Source organism: Panicum virgatum, chromosome 9K (assembly GCF_016808335.1).
Source record: "Panicum virgatum strain AP13 chromosome 9K, P.virgatum_v5, whole genome shotgun sequence".
In the NCBI taxonomy this organism is placed as follows: Eukaryota; Viridiplantae; Streptophyta; class Magnoliopsida; order Poales; family Poaceae; genus Panicum; species Panicum virgatum.
Genome location: NC_053144.1, coordinates 66,206,779 through 66,227,680, shown reverse-complemented (window position 1 = coordinate 66,227,680; position 20,902 = coordinate 66,206,779). Strand labels below are relative to the sequence as shown.

General features: G+C 52.2%; 1 protein-coding gene and 1 long non-coding RNA gene across 6 annotated transcripts; one reads left to right on the top strand and one right to left on the bottom strand.

Moving 5' to 3' along the window:
- The first annotated feature begins 12,383 nt into the window (after positions 1-12,383).
- On the top strand, positions 12,384-19,810 carry LOC120647183 (pentatricopeptide repeat-containing protein At5g15280, mitochondrial-like). 5 transcript variants are annotated; one of them, XR_005664704.1, is made up of 5 exons: positions 12,390-12,604; positions 12,695-13,380; positions 13,948-16,850; positions 18,103-18,302; positions 19,210-19,810. XR_005664704.1 is itself a non-coding variant. In XM_039923854.1 (3 exons), exons 1-3 carry the CDS (start codon positions 12,555-12,557, stop codon positions 14,017-14,019), a joined length of 795 nt encoding a protein of 264 aa, XP_039779788.1. In that variant the 5' UTR covers positions 12,384-12,554; the 3' UTR covers positions 14,020-14,166. The 5 variants fall into 5 exon arrangements, 1 of the variants encoding a protein (XP_039779788.1); XR_005664703.1 differs by having other exon boundaries at positions 12,695-16,850; positions 18,103-18,274; XR_005664701.1 differs by having other exon boundaries at positions 12,695-16,850.
- On the bottom strand, positions 18,166-19,325 carry LOC120647184. Its single transcript, XR_005664705.1, has 2 exons — positions 19,187-19,325; positions 18,166-18,544 (listed from the first exon to the last, which is right to left on the bottom strand). It is a non-coding gene; the product is annotated as an uncharacterized LOC120647184 (long non-coding RNA).
- Positions 19,811-20,902: the final 1,092 nt, after the last annotated feature.

Genomic DNA, 20,902 nt, shown 5'->3' with positions numbered 1-20,902 from the left:
TGCACAGTGAGGCCTGACAAAGGCTGTCCCGCGTGCCGCGGCGATAGAGCACGCCTCAACCATCCGCATTAAATGCGGTGGGTGGGAGAGTCTCCTTGCGGAGGACTCGCTTCGAGCCCACGCCCGTGCCTGCGGGACACGTGGCGGCTCCGAACCCCTCGCGGTAAGGGGGGTCCGGATGGGCGCAGGAGGTCCCGGACCCCTATGGGGGGGGGGGGGTTCGAGGCCTCGGCTGTCAGCTCGGAGCTTCCCTTCCTTAGAGACACGTGGCGTCTCCGGACCCATCCCCAGGCGGGGAACGGGTCCGGGGCCGTTAGCCTGGTGAGGAAAGAGCCTGACCGGTGGGGCCTGGCTACTCCGTCCTTACGCGTAGTTACGGATAACTACGCGGGTCCTGCCTTACTGCGGTAAGAGTGGGTATCCCTGCTACAGGGTACCGACAGTGGCCCCCGGGCCCACCTTGGGGGAGGTACGAACCCGCAGGTGGGGCCACTACTGCGATTTGGCTCTGCATAGCTTGAAGCTTCTTGCTGCAGATGTCTTGACCGGCTTTGACCATCCATCGGGTTGTTTGCTGCCTCATCACATCGCAACGACTTATTGACTCATGGCCCCCCACGCACAGTGATACACCTAGTCACGCGCGCGACGCTCGGCATTCTTGCGGCCGGAGTAAACGGATCATTTACCACCGGCGCAGTTCCCGAAAAGCTCGGCCACGCCAGCGCTTAATACGCGCACGTCAGCTCAGCTTCCGCCTCGCTCCCCGTGCGCGCGGGCGACGGTTCAGATCCTGTCTTTTCGCACCCTTGTTGGTTACCCGCTCACCCCGCCAGGTGGGCCCGGGCCCCCATGTCATGGACTGGGCGGTTAACGCCAGGCGCGGGCGTCGCTTGGGTTCCGGCGACGGTTCCGGGGTGCGTCGGTTGAGTCAGGCTTTATAATGGGGCGTACCGCATTCCGCGGTTACTTTCCCGCATTCGTCTTCTTCCTTCTAGCCTTTGCACCCCTTTGCCTCCGAGCTTCCCTTGCCCTTCTCTCCCCTACGCAGGCTGCTCCCCATTCCACCAAGAGATGGCATCCCTTGTTCATCCCCGCCGCTACCAGACCGAGGGAGAGTTGAACACAGTGCGCCGCCTGCTTGGGTGGAGTGCTCAGGAGACCGGCTGGGGGGTGCGAGCAGGCCCAGTTCCCTTTGGCAACCTCCGCGCCGGGGAGTTTGTGCTATTCACCTCGCACATCTCCACCGGCGTGGGACTGCCGATTTCTTCGTTTCTGCTGCTGCTGCTGGAAGACTTTGGCCTCCAACTTCAGCATCTGACGCCCCACTCCCACCTCCTGACGTCCATCTTCGTGCACTTATGCGAGATGTTCGTGGGAGTGCGGCCCTGCGTCATCCTCTTCCGCTACTTCTTCATTCTGGTGAGGTCCGGAAGGAGCAAGGACGAGGTGGGGGGGTACTACTTCCAGATGAGGAGTGACCTGGTGACTCCTTACATTCCCGGCCTTGCTGGCGGAAAGTGGGAGGAGTGGCGCAGGGATTGGGTGATCGCCACCACCGAAGCCAACGAGCGCCTCGCCCTGCCAACCGAGGGGCCCTCCTCCGACAAGGCATCCTGGAGGGTCAAGCCGTCGCTGCAGCCGGAGTTCGACTCCGTGCTGGACAAGATCAGGTCGCTGGCGGAGAGCGGCCTCACCTCGTGGCACGTGCTCGGAGACTTCGTGAAGCGCCGGATCGCCCCCCTGAAGCAGCGGCCGCGTCCTGCGTGGAACTTCACCGGCCTCAACGACTGCAGCAGGACCCAACGCGGAGAGGGGAGCGATGTGACCCAGGAGGCCTTGTAGGTTCTGGTGCGGAACGTGACGGGGGACGCCTTCATCCCGGAGAACCTGATCCTCCCGCAGAGCATCGTCCCCCTCTGCGAGGACCCCGCGAGACGACGGGGGGCTGGCCTGCCAACTCTGGACGACGGGGGGCTGGCCCCACGCCAGACCAGAGGCGACCCGAACCGTGGGCTCCGGATCCCTGGCGCGTCCGGGGATCAAGCTATGCTGAGCGCTGCGGGGTCCGGCGCCACCACGAAGGGGAAGCAGGCCGCGGCTAGCAGCGCGGCCGCAGCCGGTTCCAGCCGGGCACAGAGCAGCTCCGGTGCATCGTCGGGAGACGCAGGCCGGCGCAGGCTACTCAGGGGCGACGGGACCCTGGTCTCGGAGCCCGACGCAAAGCGCCAGAGGTCTTCTGAGGGCGCGAGCCAGGGTAGCTCCCGGGCTGCCGGCCCCCACGCATCCTCTGGGGCGGCTGCACCACCACCATCGCCGCCGAGGAATTCCTCCCGCCGGCAGCAACAGCAGCAGCAGCCGCAAGGGCAGCGGCAACAGGCGCGAGGGCGGCAACAGCAGCAATAGGTGCAACCCCGGGTCGCGCCCGTGCTGCAGCCACGGGGACAACAGCAGGAGGAACAAGCCCGGGTTGTGCCTGCATCGCAGCTGCAGCAGCAGCAACAACAGCAGCAGCCGCAGGAGAAGAGGCCGGGGCTCCGAGGACGCTGGGTACCCGGTACCTCTGGGTTAGTGTTATCCTGCTTTCTTCCCTTACGCCGGTGCTCTGCTTTTTTTCTGAAGGCTTCTCCGCTTTGTTACCAGGGCTCCTCGCCCCAGCGGTTCTTCTATCATCGCCGGCTCGTCGGCTGGTACCCAGGCGTCCGCGGCCTCGGCGTCGACGGCAACGGCGACGGCGGGTGCGGGACCCTCAGGTACAGTTTCCTATGCCGGCCTGGTGGTGTACGACGTGATGCTGACAGGCGCATTATTTCCAGACTAAGCGGCACACAACGCTACGGCGGCGGAGGCACCTGCGGCAGAGGTAGCAGACACAGCGGTGGTGGGAGCGCCGGTGCTGGGTGCAGCCGTGCCCGACGCAGCGACGGCGGAGGCGCCGGTGTGGGGTGCTGCCGTACCCGACGCAGCGATGGCTGAGGCGCAGGCGCTGGGGGCATCCGCACCCGACGCGGCGGCGGCTGAGATGCTGGCTCTGGGCGCAGCCGCACCCGACGCGGCGGCGGCGGAGGCGGCGGCGGAGGCGGCGGCGCTGGGCGCAGGGGCACCCGACGCGGCGGCGGCGGAGGCAGCGCCGGTGCTGGGCGCAGCCGCACCCGACGCGGCGGCGGCGGAGGCGGCGCCGGTGCTGGGCGCAGCCGCACCCGACGCGGCGGCGGCGGAGGTGGCGCCGGTGCTGGGCGCAGCCGCATCTGACGCATCGACGGCGGAGGCGCCGGTGCTGGGCACAGCCGCATCTGACGCGGCGGCAGCGGAGGTGGCAGACACAAGTGCTGCAGCAGTAGCCCCCACCTCCAGCTCCGGTCTTGTTGCAGAGGAGGAGTTGGAGGTGGTCTTTGGCAGGCGGCTCCTGCAGCTCCAACTCCCGGAGGAGGATGTGACTCCCCTCCCCAGGTGATATTTCAGGTCCGGCGGTCGATCGAGGAGGCAACCTCCTCCGCCAAGACGGCCTTCCAGCGAGAGTGGTCTGCCCTGGAGAGGAAGCGCCAGCGCCTCTCCGACTGGCACACCCGCCTGGAAGCGCATACGAAGGCTGAAGCCTCCCGCGCTGCAGAAACTTGGTCAAAGCTCAAGGCGGACCAAGAGGCCTACCGAGCCAACCTTAAGAAGGTGTTTGACTGGGAGTTCGCAGTGTCGAACCGAGAGAAATCCCTGGCGCAGCGGGAGCAGGATTTCACCCTGGAGGTTGTTGGCTTCGCGGCTCAGTGGTTCGACCTCGAGGCTCGTCTCGCGGCTCAGCAGGCCGAGCTGGAGACTCGCAGCCAGGACCTCAAGTTCCGGAGGCAGGAGTTCGACGTCTTCTTTGCGACTCTGCAGGGATGGCGCGAGCAACTGCAGGAGAGTGCCAGCCAGCTGACTGCTGATGAGGCGGTTTTGGAGGAGGGCCGGAAATCCCTCGCCAAGCGAGAGGCCCACGCCACCGGCATAGATAAGGAACTTGGCCGCCAGCGAGACTCGCTCAAGAAGTTGAAGGAGCGGGCGGAGCAGAGGGAGGCAGAGCTCGAGGAGAGGTCCCGCGAGCTCGAGGAAAAGTCCCGCGAGGTGGAGGTGGCCAAGGCGTCTCTGGACACCCGGGTGCGAGAGGCGGTCCAGGAGGCGGTCCGGAAGCACCAGGAGGACCAGCGTGCGGGAGCCCAGCGGATCGCTGACTGGGCGGCCGAAGTGAGCCTCGCACTGGTGCCATTTGGGATGAGCCCAATCTAGGTGGCGGAGCCGCCAGCTTCGATAGCTGACGCCCTCCCAGTGTTGAGTTCTGCTTCGGATAGGCTCCATCGTCTGGAGCCAGTCCTCGCTGGTCAGCTTGAAGCCGAGGGTCGCGAGCTGATACGGATGGTGGCAGAGCACATCCTGACCTGCCTCCGGAGCCATGACCCGGCCATGTTGCTGGCACCCGTGGTCGATGGCCCTGTAGCGGAGACGGAGGCCGCCGCTCGGGACAGCGTGCGAGAGGTCGTCGACTTCGTTGCCAGTCTACTTCAAACGGGAAGCTGCGGACCCTTGAGCTGGGCATTGTATCTTTTTCTTTTTGCACTATGTAACAAACACTGTATTAGTTGAAATTTTTGAAATAGAAGAAACTTCAACTTAGCTGTTTGTCAGTTGTTGATTTGCGGTATGCAGCACCCCGGCGCCCTGGCCCCCTGGCGGATAGGTTCAGTTTGCTTGGACCTGTCTGCCACCTGAGCCGTAGAAGATATTCCGGACCTCCTTGGGCATAGGGCTGCATAGTTTGTAAGACGAGCAAGCGCCTTGTTCCCTGTGTAGCATACAAAACTACAGGGAGAAGAATCAAGTTCACTTATACAGTAGCAATGATACTGCAACTTAGTTGTTTGACGCATGCAGAATCCGTTCATGATGTGTGGGACAAAGCGGATGCTCCGGCCCCCCCGGGAGATAGACTCAGTTGTTTTGAGTCTGTCTACCATTGAGACCGGACCTTGATCTGCATGAAGACTTTGAAGCGGATGCTAGGACCCCCTGGTAGGTAGGCTCAATGGTTTGAGGCTGGCTACCACCAGTCCGGACTTAACCTGTGTACCACTTCAAATTTACAGCTTAGTAGCAGGCCCGCGGGACTTATCCCTGACTAGCGCCAGGCTGGTACTAGGTCTGGGGCTCTAGATGCGCAGGTCCAGGTTGCTCAGTGCTTGTTACAGAGTGGTGGAGTATGTAGGCTTAGGGTACGGGACCAGGCTAAGGCGCTACACAGGGCTCCGGACCATTCCAGGAAACAGCACGACCTTTCCGGACCTGGCTTCATCGACCCAGGCCTCTCACAGCAGTGGGCAAGGTCACTTTGTTGTACTCGATCCTTTGAGATATAGGACTGGACATGCCGTATTGGACTTGGGGAACCAACTCTTGAGCTGGAACGGGGTCCGGGTCCTTAATTACCCAGCTCCAGGTACTAGAGTACTCGTTACAGGGTGGTGGAGTGTGTAGGCTTTTGGGTACGGAACCGGCTAAGCGGCTACACAGGACTCCGGACCACCCTAGGAAACAAGCACCCGCTCTCCAGAGTAGGTCCTTAGGGGTCTGGACTCCTCTCCAGCAGCAAGAGGGTCCGGATCTGTACGGCAGTCCAGCGACTCAATTCAGATCTTAGTTGTAGCAACAAGGGTAGAGGTCCCCGCGGGGGTTAGAGAAGTAAAAACTTGAGAATCGGAATGCGAATTTAAATTTTGACACAAAGACAGAACTGGGAGAAATTATTTCCTTTGCAATCTTGATGTACATGGCTTGTGCGATGGATGCCAGAGGCCGGGTTTATGAGGTCGGACCTCTACCGTTCTGAGCCGCGCATTAGCCGACGGTGCGATGGATGCCAGAGGTCGGGTTTACGAGGGTGGCCCCCAACCGCTCTGGGCCGCACGGTAACTCTATCTTATTACAAAGGAAAAGTTTATTTTCCAGCTCTGCCTAGGTGTAGAACTTACGCAGATGCTCTATGTTCCATGGGTTGGGCAGCGGCACTCCATCTTCTGTGGCGAGGCGAACGCATCCAGGCTGGCATACCTCTGTAACCCTGAAGGGCCCCTCCCAGCTGGGGGAAAGTTTGTGGAGCCCTGCTCGGCTCAGGATCCGTCTGAGGACGAGGTCGCCAGCCCGGAGCTCCCTACTGTGCACGAACCGTTGATGATAGCGCCGGAGCGCCTGGTTGTAGCGTGCATTTCGGATTGCTGCTCGCCACCTTCGCTCATCAACGAAGTCCACGTTGTCACGCCGCAGCTGTTCCTGCATGGATTCGTCAAAGGCTTGGACCCGTTGTGAGCCCAGGTGAATTTCTGGGGGAAGGCATGCTTCAGCCCCGTAGACCAAGAAGAACGGAGTCTCCCCAGTGGCTTGGCTGGGTGTGGTCCGGTTTCCCCATACTACGCATGGAAGCTCGTCAACTCATTTGGCACCATGCTTCTTCAAGCAGTTGTAGGTGCGGGTCTTGAGTCCCCTGAGTATCTCTGCATTCGCTCTCTCAACCTGTCCATTGCTGCGGGGGTGTGCTACGGACGCAAAGTATAGCTGGATGCCGATGTCCTCACAGTACTATTGGAAGAGTCTGCTTTTGAATTGGGTACCGTTATCCGCGATGATGCGGTTTGGGACGCCAAATCTGCACACAATGGACCTGAGGAATGCGACTGCTGATTTCTTAGTGATATTCACCACAGGGGTAACTTTCGGCCACTTGGTGAACTTGTCGATGGCGACATAGAGGAACCGGTACCCGCCGACAGCCCGGGGGAATGGCCCCAGGATATCCACACTCCACACAGTGAATGGCCATGAGGGCGGAATCATCTGCAGAGCTTGAGCTGGGGTGTGTATTTGCTTTGCATGGAATTGGCATGCTTTGCAGGACCTTACCAGCTCAGCTGCATCCTGGAGTGCTGTTGGCCAGTAGAAGCCATGCCGAAAGGCCTTGCCAACAAGCGTGCGAGAGGAGGAATGACTTCCGCACTCGCCTCCATGGATCTCCGCAAGCAACTCGCGGCCCTCTCCCTGGGAAATGCACCGCATGAGGACACCGTTGGCGCCACGGCGGTAGAGATCCCCTTTTACCACCGCGTAGCATTTAGCCAATCGGACTATGCGCTCAGTGGACACATCATCATCAGGGAGGATATTATCTTTTAGGTAGTCCCGGATCTCGGAGATCCATGCATCGGGAGCTCCCTGAGTAGGTGGGGGTGGCTCTGTGAGGTCACTAGGATCCTCAACAGGGCACACGGCCCAGGTCGGGCTCCATAGGTGGAGTGCTGCCGGAACCGCTAGCTTCGAGGTGCTAGCTTGATCCCCTTCACCCAGCTCGGCAGGCTGGGCGGTAGGTCTCAGTAGCCGTCTTTCAAAGACACCCTCGGGCACGGATGCCCATGTAGATGCTCTTGTAGAGAGATCATCTGCTGCTGAGTTGTGCTCGCGGGGAACGTGTTGCAGTTCCAAGGGGTCGAAGTCCTTCTCGAGCTTCCTCACGTGTATGAGGTATGCCGCGAGCTGGGGATTGTTGCAGTTGCAATCCCCTCGGACCTGCTTGATGGTTAGCTGGGAGTCCCCCTTCATCAAAAGCTGCCGGACCCCCAATGAGAGGGCTTGCGTCAGGCCAAAGATCAGAGCTTCGTACTCCGCCATGTTGTTGGTGGCTTTGAACTCAAGGTGCACCATGTACTTCAGCTGATATCCGTTTGGGTCGATGAGGACCACACCAGCTCCGGCCCACTTTTCGCGGGCGGACCCGTCGAAGAAGAGTGTCCAGTGGGGCTCGGTGAAGACTGGTGCCCTGGTTTCCGGCTCCGGGGGTCCAGCGTTGACGACCGGACCCCCAGAATTGCTTGGGGACGGAGTCCATTCCGCTATGAAATCAGCCAGGATCTGGCTCTTGACTGCATGGCGTGGCTGGAAGTCCAGTTGGAACTCGGCCAGCTCTGCCGCCCACTTGGCGATATTGCCTGTGGCGTTGGAGTTGTGCAGGATCGCTCTTAACGGGTAAGAGGTCACTACGACATCTCGGTGTGCCTGAAAGTAGTGGCGCAGTTTCCTGGACGCAATAAGTATTGCATAGATAAGCTTATGCGTCTCAAGATACCTGACCTTCGCCTCGTGGAGGACTTCACTGACAGTAGTAAACTGGCTTTTGGACAGTCCAGGACCCTGGTTATCGGGTCCGGCTCGCCCTTATCCACCACATCAGGTCCTTGGGCCCCCAGCGGCTCTGGGTTCCCACTGGCACAAGGCTCGTCCGGACCCCCTTGTGCGGGGTCCGGGGCTTCAGGCAGAGGTGAGGCTGACGGGCCCCCTGTGTCCGGGGTCCGGCTCACCATCTTTGGCCAGGGAGACCCTGGTGCCCCCCTGGCGAGCTTGCTCCGTTCTTTCGGCGACCAGCACCATGCTGACTGCTTCCGCAGACGCAGCAAGATACAGAAACAACGGCTCACCGGGCTCTGGAGCCACCAATACTGGCAGCGAGGTAAGGTGCCGCTTCAGTTCTTGGAAGGCCTGTTTAGCCTCTTCGGTCCAAGAAAATGGACCGGACCTCCTCAATAGTTTGAAGAAGGGGAGGGCCCTCTCAGCTAGCCTCGATATGAAGCGGCTAAGAGCAGCGAGAGATCCAGTAAGCTTCTGGACGTCCTTGATGCGGCCAGGAGGCCTCATCGCTTCGAATCGCCTTGATCTTGGCTGGGTTTGCCTCGATGCCTCGATGTGAGACCAGGAAACCAAGCAGCTTCCCTGCTGAGACGCCGAAGATGCACTTATCTGGGTTCAGCTTCGTGCGCGTGGCGCGGAGCCTGTCGAAGACGAGGGACAGGTCCTCCACTAATGTCGACCCTACCTTAGTCTTGACCACAATGTCATCGACATAAACCTCAACAATATCCCTAATTAGGTTACAGAAGGTTTTGTTCATAGCTCGTACAAACGTGGGTAAGGCATTCCTTAGACCATACGGCATGACAATGTAGCAATAAAGCTCATCTACTGTTACAAAGGCAGTATGCTTCCTATCCTCTCTAGACATCTGAATCTGGTGGAAACCAGAGTATGCATCTAGGAAAGACAAAAGGTCACACCCGGAGGTGGAGTCCACGATCTGATCGATGCGCGGAAGAGGGTAGGGGTCTCTAGGACATGCCTTGTTGAGGCTAGTGTAGTCGATGCACATCCGAAGCTTCCCGTTGGCCTTTGGGACGACGACCGGATTGGCCAACCACCCGGGGTGGTGGACCTCCTCGATGAAGCCGGCGTGTAGGAGCTTATGGACTTCTTTGCGGATGAAGTTCTGTCGCTCCACGGACTGCTTCTGAGGCTTCTGGCGCACCGGCGCGGCGTCGGGGTAGATCCTCAGATTGTGCTCGATCACTTCCCTAGGGGATCCCGGGCATCTGTGACGGTTCCCAGGCGAACACTGTCGACATTTGCCCGGAGGAAAGCGATGAGCGCGTCTTCCTATTTCTCCTCCAAGTTCCCCGCGATGCGGGTGGTCTTGGTGGAGTCCGCTCCAATCTGAACCGTCTTCACGGGAACATGGTCCGGATCGGACGGTTGGACCCTGGGAGCCTTAGCAGGCGCCTTGGGTTGCGAGGTGGATGGATCCTCCTCGGAACGTGCAGCCTCTGCCGCCAGAGCATGCAGTCTCTCAACTGCAGCGACGGCAGCGGTGCGGTCGCCCTGCATGGTGAGGACTCCGGCAGGGGAAGGCATCTTCAAGACCAAATACCCATAATGAGCAATGGCCATGAAGCGGTAGAGCGCCGGCCGGCCAATGATGGTGTTGAACGGGAGGTTCACTTCCGCAACATCGAACAGAACGCTCTCTGTGCGGTAAGTTCTCCTCGGTCCCGAACGTGACCGGCAATGTGATGCTCCCCAGAGCGAACACCGGGTGTGGGCCCACTCCAGAGAATGGGCGAGAGGGAGTCAGCATGGACTCCGGGATCTGCAGCTGCTTGAACGCTGCATAGCTGATGACATTGAGGCCAGACCCACCGTCAATCAGCACGTGATAGAGCCTTACGTTGGATATGACAGGAGCGGTGACTAGAGGTAGTACGCCAGCTCCGGCCATATTCTCCGGGCAGTCGGATGGCCCGAAAGAGATGGTGGTGTTCATCCACCTCTGGTGCGGCGCCGCCTTCGGGACCCCCGGCTTCACCGAAAGGACCTCCCGGCGAAGGGTCTTCACGTCCCGCCGGGAGACAAGCTCCCAGCTTCCGCCGTACATTACGTACAGCTTCTTGCGGCGGTCGCCGTTGTCAGAATCGAAGTCGTGGTAGACGCCATTGAGCTCTCGAGCGGGGGATTGGTACCCCAGCTCCTTCTCCCCAGCGGCGGCCCCGCTGTCGGAGGCCTTCTCCTTGCCGGCCCGCTGGCGAGGAGGGGGTGAGCCGTCTTTGGAGGACTGCTCACGCCGCCCACTGACCCGCTTCGCGAGCTTCTGGATCTCGCGGCAGTCAGCGGCGCTGTGGCCGAGCGGTGGGATGCACTGGGCATGAACCTCCGCTTCCACCTTGCGGGCGAGGGCGTTTGCCATGTGCATTCTGGCCCCCAGCCGTTGCTGCCACAGCCGGCGCCGCCGCTGGCGCTGCTGCTGCAACGACTGGTCCGCCAGATTGCAGTTCCCCGTGATTCCGGTTCTTCTTCTTCTTCTTCTTGCCACCGCCCTGAGCGGTAGCACTGGAGCCGCCAGCCTTGGCGTCTCCGTCTTGGGGGGCTGAGTACCATGCACGGCCCTCAGCGGCCCTGGCACACTTGTCTGCCAGGGAGAAAAGCGTAGTGACGCTTTCCACCTCGTGCGTCGCCAGCTTCTCGAGCATCTTCTCGTCACGTACCCCCTGGCGGAAAGCAGTGATAATAGATGCATCAGAGATACGAGGAATGGTACCCCGTACCTTGGTGAAGCGCGATATGAAGGCCCGGAGCGTTTCTCCGGGTTTTTGCCTCACGGCGTGAAGGTGTGCCTCCACACCATGCTGCTGGTACGCACTGGCGAAGTTCGCTGTGAACCTCGCACAGAGCTCTTCCCAGGACTGGATCGTCCCAGGTGTGAGGTTCATGAGCCAGGTCCGGGCTGGCCCAGACAAGGCTACATGAAAGTAGCTTGTCATGACGGCGCCGTTACCACCAGCCGCTGTGATGGCGGTAACGTACACCTGCAGGAACTCCGACGGGTTAGTGGTACCGTCGTACTTTTCCGGCAGGTGGGGGCGGAACTTGGATGGCCATGCCACTGCGCGGAGGTGCTCCGCCAGCGCAGCGCAGCCCACCCCAGCAACTGGTGCGCCTGGCTGTATCCGGGCGTTCACCGGGGGCTTGGGTGCTACCACGTCCAAGTCGGCGTTGAGGTTGCGGCCCTCAATGTTAAGACGGCGCTCTCGCGCCCTCTCAACGGAGACGCGGGCATCCTCTCCCGCGCGCCGGCGGTTGAGCTCTGCCCGCAGGTCTTCTGTTCGTGCACCCCTAACGGTAGGGGAGTGCACGGATGCCGACGCACCGCCCTGACGCTGGCGGTAAGGTACCACCGCGTTGCCGGGCGGAGGTCGTTGCCCAGTTCTTGCAGAACTGGGGGAGGCCTGAGCCAGGTGTATCCATTTAATGCTGCAGACGGGCTCTGCGCGGGTGCGGCACAGGCGGCCTCACTGTGTACCTTGGTAATACGCGGTGCACAGTGAGGCCTGACAAAGGCTGTCCCGCGTGCCTCGGCGATAGAGCACGCCTCAACTATCCGCATTAAATGCGGTGGGTGGGCGAGTCTCCTTACGGAGGACTCGCTTCGAGCCCGCGCCCGTGCCTCCGGGACACGTGGCGGCTCCGGACCCCCTCGCGGTAAGGGGGTCCGGATGGGCGCAGGAGGTCCCGGACCCCTATGGGGGGGTTCGAGGCCTCGGCTGTCAGCTCGGAGCTTCCCTTCCTTAGAGACACGTGGCGTCTCCGGACCCATCCCCAGGCGGGGAACGGGTCCGGGGCCGTTAGCCTGGTGAGGAAAGAGCCTGACCGGTGGGGCCTGGCTACTCCGTCCTTACGCGTAGTTACGGATAACTACGCGGGTCCTGTCTTGCTGCAGTAAGAGTGGGTATCCCTGCTACAGGGTACCGACAGGTATAAATCTGTAAATTGTGAAACCAAAAATATATTTCTGTGAAAAACGATTTTAAAAAATATAAAAATAAAAAAACGCCGCGGCAGCAGGCCGTGGTGGTGGACCGAGCCGTTTCCGCACGTGTTTGTAATCCACTCACCACAATTTCAGAATTTGGGCAGGTCTATAGGTTGACCAGTTATTCAGCCCAGTAGCGGCCTAGCGTTTACAGAGCCCAAGTCTAACTGCCTGGCCCATCGGAAAACGGCCTAATCGCCTCAGAGGCCATCGTCTTCCTCGAGCCGCCGCCGTTTCTCGGCTCCGCCTCCTCAGCTCCCCTGACCTCATCCGGGTCCGGCGGGAGTCGCTGATCAGATGCGGCGTGCGGGTCTTTTCTCAACGGCGGGGCTAAGAGTCCGTATAGGAGTAGATGTGGAAGCCATGGCGGTTACCCGGCGCAATTCGTATCCGTTATCTCAGGTGAGCAAGTGACAGCTTTCAGCTAATCAATGCCCCGACCGACGTTTCTTTCGCTCTAATCGACTCGATCGATTCCAACCCTGACGTCAGGAGAGAAGCCAAGTTTGGAGGCCGAGGGTTTGCCAATGATGCCCCGGAGCTGAACTCCGACAACGGGAGCTTGTTCAGAGGTGGAAGCAGCCACGTTGGGGAGAAACGCAATCCAGTCTTTGCAGGCGCTCCGGAGGAAGCTGGGTCTGATTTGGGGCAGAAAACTGAAGGACAGTTCAAACCCGATGCCCATTCTGCAGTAAAATCGTGCTCTGGTATTGGGAGTCTGGTTATATCCAAGTGCGCTCACATATTTGAGAGTAGAGGGGACACCTTTGATGGCAACTGCAGCTTGCAAGATGTTCTTAAGCCTGGTTTGTGGCTCTCATCGGAGACCCTTCGCCGGTTCTGGCGCGTCTCTGAGCTGAAGCCTGATGATTTTCTTGACATATTGATTGGTTTTGGGTCTAGCCCGGGACAAGTGAGGAAGGCGAGGTTTTTATGGAATTTGTACAGGTGGGCTTCACAGCAAAGCAAGGAGTTCCAACATCTGCCAAGGTCAAATGAGACCATGGTAGCCATACTTGTGGATGCTCATATGCTCAGTCTGGCTGAATCACTACTGCTCTCATTGCATCATCATATGGCTCTGGCTGTTTCAAGTGAACTATTCAGTCGGATTATCCAAGCGTATTCAGAAGCAAGCAACCTCGAGAAATCAGTTGCACTTTACGATTATGCAAGGTGTAAGTGTTTGATTCCTTCAGTTTCATGCTACCAAGCACTTCTTCATTTTCTGATCAGAAAGAGAAAGGATGAATTGCTTTTAAGAGTATATTTGGACATGCTTGAAGCTGGGTTCGGTTCTTACACCAAAGGAGACATTCTTGATTCTGTTGTCATGGCTTTAATCAAGAAAGACAATTTTTTGCAAGCTCTTGCTATACTTCGGCAACTAAAGAGTTTGGGTCTTAAATTAAGCAAGGGATCCTTATCATTTATAGTAGAAGAATTTAACAAGAAACAGGATATTGGGGATATGATGAACTTTTTGGAAGAGTGGAGATGTTTACCTGAGTTGCGTCTTTGCAACAGAATCCTTGCGTCTTCATGCACAAATCTCAGTACTGATCAGGCATGGTTGGTCTTCCAAAGATTGGAGGCCTTAGGGTTTTCTCCAGATGCTACTACTTTTGGAATTTTCATATTTCATAGCTTTAGAGAAATGAAACTTAAATCTGCATTCGTATATTTATCAGAGTGCTTTTCTAGACATATTAAACCTAGAGTGTGTGCTTATAATGCTATTTTAGGTGGCGTTTTCAGGGAGGGACTGTACAGACATGCAAAGTATGTCTTTGAAGATATGGTTGAAAGAAAAGTAACGCCTAATGTTTCAACATATAAGATAATTCTGGCAGGATATTGCTGGTATAGACAGTTTGATGATATTGAACGAGTCTTGAGGGATATGAAAACCAATGGTGTAAATGATCTTCCCTCTGGAAACTGTGCACTCTCTAAGACCTTATCATTCTTGGGGCTAGATCACCTAGGAGTGAAAATTAAGAGAGATAATGCCACTGGTTTCCCGAAAGCTGAGTTTTTTGATTCGGTTGGCAACGGTCTTTATTTGGACACTGACTCAAAAAAGTTTGAGATTTCATTGGCACAGATTTTGGATACTGCAGTTCAACCAGATGTTAACTCAGAGCTAGTCAGTGCATCTCAGCAAGGCAATGTTGCAAGTGCTCTTCTCGTGAAAGATGAAGCTTTTCAATGGGGATATGCCATTTCACCAGCTAGCTGCGCAGAATTATTCAAGGCCTTATGTGTGAGCCCTGCATATATAATAGATGCCATTGACCTTATGGAGGAGATGCCAGCTATATTTGACAACTTTGGTGCTCAAAACCTTAATTTATTTATCCAAACCTTGAGTAGGAATGGGATGTCAGCTCATGCAAGACTGATTTTTAAAAAAATGGTCAGAGAAGGCTTGTCAATCAGTCAAGATACATATACTTATTTGATGATAGGTTTCTGCAGAGAAAGAAACATAGCAGGGTTTTGGGAATGTTGGAATCTTGCAACAAATTATAGGTGGTCACCTGATAGCAAGGATATGATGGCCCTCACCAGTTGCTTGTGCAAATGGGGAGTAATTGAGGAAGCCCTGAAGCTTATGAACCCGTTATTTGACTGTTATCCTGATCTATTTTTCAGTGCATATTATACACTTCTCGAAGAATTGTGCAGGACAGGTTTTACCAGTGTTGGATGTGCAATGTTGGAGGCTCTCAAAGAAAAGGGAATGGTTGTGGATCGCTCAATGCTCTTTTGTGTGATGGAGGGCTTCCTAAAGGAGCAGAAGACTGCCGAATCAATTGGAATGTATGACATGTGGCTTTACAAATGCAAAGAACTAGATGCATTTACTTTCAGTGCTATATTGCCTTCACTGCCATTGCTTGATACGGACCGAGCCAAGAACTTGGTAGAATCTATACTGAACATGGAATTTACTGAATTCTCATATTGCAGTTGCATTTTGAAGGAATTAGTGCAAACAGGAAATATGAAGCGGGTAATGCCAGTCTTGCAAGAATCAACTCCTGGGAAGTTCAGTGGCACCTTGTTAAATTCTTTAATTCAAGCATATGGTTGTCTAAAAAATTGGAGAATGTTAGATGCAGTTCTTTGCATGATGCTGAAGATGCATGCCGACCTTTCTATATCTAGCTATCGCTTCCTTGTCTGTAGAATGTGTGAGCAAAGTCGGTTTTCTAGTGCATCAAGCCTTAGGACACTGTTCCAACATAGTGACAAGTCAAGAAAGCTAATTTCATGCAATATTCTAATATTTTATCTTTTTCAGAGAAGGAACACCTCACAGGTTCATGATTTATTGAAGGACATGGAATGTAATGGTATTTCTCCAGACAGAACGACCTATGACTTCCTTGTTTATGGATTTCACAAGTCTGGAGATGCCAATAGTTCAGTTTGTATGCTTGATGCCTGTATTGCTCAGGGAATACAACCAAGCAACCGCGGTCTTAGAATAGTGTTGAGTCATTACTGCAGGCTAGGAAACCTTGACAAATCACTAGCATTATTTCACTTGATTGAGAGCAGTGGATGGAAGCATGGTTCTATCATTAGGACCATCCTCACTTCATGTCTCCTTTCATCTGGGAGACATTTGGAAGCAAAATTATGTCTGAACAACCTGAGCAAAAGTGAGTTTATCGGATCGTACACCAATTTTGATGACCTCATCAAGAAATTTTGCATACTAGGAGACTTGAAAACGTCTCTTAATCTGCTAGATACAATGTTAAAGAAAGGCAAACTACCTAGTGAAGTCAGTTACAATTCTGTTATATACAGGCTGTGTATATTAAAAGAATTTGACCAGGCACTTGATTTTCTTGTGGAAATGCATTTTACAAACCTAACACCAAGTGAGACCTCCTGTGATGCACTTGTACACGGCCTTTGTGCCACAGGAAGAACTTGTGATGCTAGGAAGATTTTGCAAATGCTAATCACCTTGGGATCTGCACCATCCTATGGCATGTATAGAGTTGTTCTTGATAGCTATCACAGAAGTAATAATCTACAGAAGGCTACGGCACTTTTGCATGACATGCAACAAGCAGGGCATGTACCCAACTTTGAGATGCATTGGTCGATTATAAGCAATTTCAGCAGTACCAATGAGAAAGCTGAAGGGCATGGAGAGCCCATTTTGCCAAACCTTTTCCTTAATCCCCCATAATAGTCATAATTTGACATGTGGTTTTAAGAAAATGGTGAACTGATGACTATTGTCAAGTTGAACCCTGTGGAACTGACAACACTCAGTGAAACCAAGCTTATGCAACACTGCAACTCTAATGTGCTACTCGGGGAATGAAGGTTCATAGAAATGCAAGAGTACGCTGGAGAAACAATGTATCTTTGATTTGAAGTATCAAAAGAGAGAATCAGATCAGATCATTACTTGCCACCACAACCTTCTTCTCTGCGACTTAGCTTACAGAGTGTGCCCCTGCTAAAGGGATCATGCAAAGGTGATAGCATGATCTATCTTACAAATGAAAACAGTAATATTGAAAAATTTTCTTTTCATTATTGGCATGGACATAAAGTACGTAGACTACTTTTTGTGTTGATCAAGACAACAGTGATATTTATCACTTCAGCAAAGGTAATTTATCCCTATACTGCTTTTTGATCTTCTCAGTTGAAGTATGCATAGTCAATTGCAGATGACGGTTTTTTTTCCAGCCCTTCCTCACAATTGTGATTTGTGATGTACATTTCTCCCTATAGCAAATTCTTGGTGGTAGCAAAGGCAAATATTAGACATTTTTGAACAACTCTGCTACTGTCAGTACTCAGTACCAGTAATACACTAATACTTTTCTGGATTGGCATTGCCATTACGAGATTATGATCTGAGTTTTTGAAGCCTGCATTGTATTTAGTATATGGTGTGTGCTCCTTTTGTGGTTTACAATCTGTCTTGTGGCATTTTATTTTTTCCCCTGCTTTAATGTCATGTGAGGCCTTTCTATTTCCTTTTTTAGCAACTTTTTATACACTAAATTATAAAATGAGATATCTAGATGTAGGGATTGTGAGATATCTAGTATGTAGGGATTGTGAGATTGCCTCGCTGGGTAACCAGGATTATATATTCCTTTGTATTTTAGTGTTGCTCCATGCTCGCGAAGTCCGATATGATTAATCAGGGCACTTATATGCTTATGTAATAAACCAACCGAAGGAGAATATTTATTGCACACTACCATCATTTCCAGTAGTACAAGGAAATGAAATACAAGAATTTTAAAACGCTTTGTTGTTACAGAATTGTGGCATTTATTTTTTCCCTGCTTTATGTCATGTGAGGCCTTCTATTTCCAGAACTATATTACTTTTATTAGCCCCCAGGAACTTTAAAACAGAGGGCTTATTTTTTTATGAGCACATGTAGTACAAGGAAATGAAATACAAGAATTTTAAAACGCTTTGTTGTTACAGAACTATATACTTTTATTAGCCCACAACATTTAAAACATAGGGCTGTTATGAGCAATGTGCCCTAATTTTACTTTTTTAGCTTTCTATAGACAATGCATCAAAACTACCCAACTAGGCAATCCACAGCAAATGAGAATTTATTAAGTGTTAGGTCCAATGGGTCCGTCATCTGTGTCCATGTTTGGTGAAGCATCACTTGCATTTGGAACATCAGTATGTGGGACAACGCTTTTGTATTCAGATTCCTCCAAGCCCTTTTGTGCCACAAGACTCAGTCTGAACACCATGCCATTTAAGAGCATCTTTGAACTTATAAATCTGAAGTAGCACAAAGTTCTAGTTTAAAATAGTTTAATAGGGTGTATTTACAAATGGCGTTGGATTATCTAATACTTACGGTTGAAATTGTGCAGCTGAAGCTACATGTTCGACCTTCAGCACCTCTGTAAAAGCGGAACAATGGCAAGACTTATACATTGAGCCTCTTACAGATCTCTGTCTGTTCATTATAGTTGATCATAACAAATTGCATTCCTGGATGCATCCTGGCAAATTGATGTACCTCTGTGGACATTTGACAAAAAGGTACTATATATCGACATTTGACAAAAAGGTACTATATATCAATGTAAATTTATGCAGAAAATGCATTTATTTCTTCTTTTGATAATTGTAAAATTGTTGAATATACAATGCGCATACTTTTCTTCTTTTACCTTAGAGTGTAGGGCCTTACAAGCTCTACAGCTAGGTGAAAAGAAGTGCGCCAATGTGAACTTATCTCCAGCCTTCTTGTGATTTGATATTCTTCATGTTGCTCTCCATGTCCTTCTCCCACCACTTTGTGTGAATATCCTAATACCACGAGTAAATATCACTGTCATATTTGTCGGGCTTCAGCATGTGTTAGAATTAATATTTGAGTTATGTTATTCTTGAACAAAACTGTTATATTTCTCTGTTTTGAGGCAAAATTTACGGTACGCATATATAGAGAAGGCATCTTAGACCAACGATTTTTTAGAATTTTGTACTTTTCATTATTGGATAATATGTCTGACCAAGCAGCTAGATCTCTTCAAATAAAACTACCCAGTGAATAATTTGTTCCTAAAGAAATGCAGTTGTGTAGCTTAGTTGCTGCTAATATAGAAATTTCTCCCTGATGCAATACCATTTTGAATGAATATCGCATTCAGAATCCCATGCCTACATTTTGAATGCACGTATTTATTTTCTGTGCTAAATAAGGAGGCAACATGATTCTTAAAACTTTAGATCTTTTGTCCTCTTGGGATTGCAAGATACTCTATACTTGACATAGATTGACCTGGACTGGATCTTCTATCTTCCCTTTATTCTAGCTGGATAGCCTTTATAGGAACTTGTATGTTTTGTGATTCAAATATCTCCAAGAATTTAAGTTGGCATTTTTCTTTTGTTTTCGTATAAAACAACCGCATAAGATCATATATTTCTGAGCAGTAGGGAAATTACCTTCTTGGGATCTTTTGGTACAGCTCTGGTGATCTGCCAACCAGTTGCGGCAACCTTTTCTCTGGGCAAGAATTGCTCCCCCTTGATCCCATTGTGGTTCCAAGTCAATACCTTGAAGCAAAAATCAGTTCCATTGCTCGTGTGTCCACGACAAGATGAACGACCAACAACCCAATGGGTTGTCAAAGCTGAAGCCATCGACATCATTAAACTGGAAACAGAAAGGAATATGTAACAAATCGTGCTTCATGAAAAATACTACAGAAAGAGCACAGCATGCCTCAAACTAACTGGACAAGCTCTACAGAATCTGGAAATCTTCTGATGTTGAAGTGGGGATGGCCGTACTGAGGTATTGATAGCTGAAGATACTGCTGTTTCAGAAGCTAAGTACACCTAATCCTAGCTACGAAACCTGCTTTTTTTTTTGAACTTTCCAGTTCAATGTTTTACCACTCTGCCTATAAAAAAATGTTTATCACTCTCAAAAGTGGTTCTGTTGGCTCATCCAAATGCACACAGTGACATAGGTACTGTCAGAATTTTTGTATCTTTTTTGGTGTAATCTTCATGCATTGTGGATATATGAATGATGTGTAAATGATATTTCTATATCTAACTTTACTGGAATGTACGATTGGACTTCTTGCTGAAATTGTGTGAGATCGGTGTGTCAAATACTGCAATGAGGTTGTGAGATCAACTTGTTCTACATGAGTTGCATTTCTTCCTTGTGCATCAGCAGATAGTGCAGGTCAGCACTCATGGTTCTGTATATCTTATTCCTTCAGACTTCCTATCTGATGCGCATGCTCTGTTTGCAAAATTTCTGCCGCGGGGTTGTGCATGTAATTTCGGAACTAAGTTATGTTGACGTGGGGTTTTGCGAGTCGACATGCCCCCCCTCCCCCCGCAAGCCGTGGCGAGATCTTCTCGTGTTCGAAGAAGGTGCCTAATGTTTGAGAAATGTATCGTGTTCAAGAGATAAGTTAATATATATAGGTAGGCGACCATGCTATATATGTCTATTGCCTAATGGTAACCGCGATGATTCGGATGGATCATTGGAACAATGTAGGATCCACATCATATTAGAATGTCGTCTGCTGCCACCATGCCACACTATGTGTGATTGGGTGATTAAATGGGTGGATCATTATCAGTACGTTGTCTACTGCCACCACACCACAATATATGTGCGATGTCGGTAGTGAATCAAGTGCATCATCTTTGTAATTTCTTGTAATTATCTGTCTCAGAATTAATAAATTTCAGGCAATCCAGGGTTGCCGTAGTTTCTTAAAAAAAAAGTTCAAGTGCATCATTTGAAGAACAATGAACTAGGATCCACTTCATTTTAGTATGTTATCTACTACAGCCACGCCACACTATGTGCGATGGCAGTAATGAATAAGGTAGATCATTGGAATGATATAGGATCCATGTCATCATTTTTTTTTTGCATGGATCCATGTCATCTTTGTATGTCATCTACTATCACCATGGCACCATATGTGTGATGCAGTAGTGAATTGGATGGATCATTGCAACAATGTAGGATCCATGTCATATATACCTTATCGCTCAGGTAAAAGGATCATTCTTTCCCACTATGATTTATCGAGACCAAAAATAAAATTGATTTTTCTTTTTCCATTTTAGAATATATGTGATTCATGAAACCCGAAGTGCACCTCTTTGGGAAGGCAAAAAAAA

What these genes read in the sequence shown, in the direction of transcription:
- LOC120647183 (XM_039923854.1), top strand. Translation starts at nt 12,555, where the DNA reads ATGTGGAAGCCATGGCGGTTACCCGGCGCAATTCGTATCCGTTATCTC. An exon ending in ATTCGTATCCGTTATCTCAG is followed by an intron (nt 12,605 to 12,694) that starts GTGAGCAAGTGA and finishes CCCTGACGTCAG; the next exon opens with GAGAGAAGCCAAGTTTGGAG. An exon ending in ACTTTACGATTATGCAAGGT is followed by an intron (nt 13,381 to 13,960) that starts GTAAGTGTTTGA and finishes TGGCGTTTTCAG; the next exon opens with GGAGGGACTGTACAGACATG.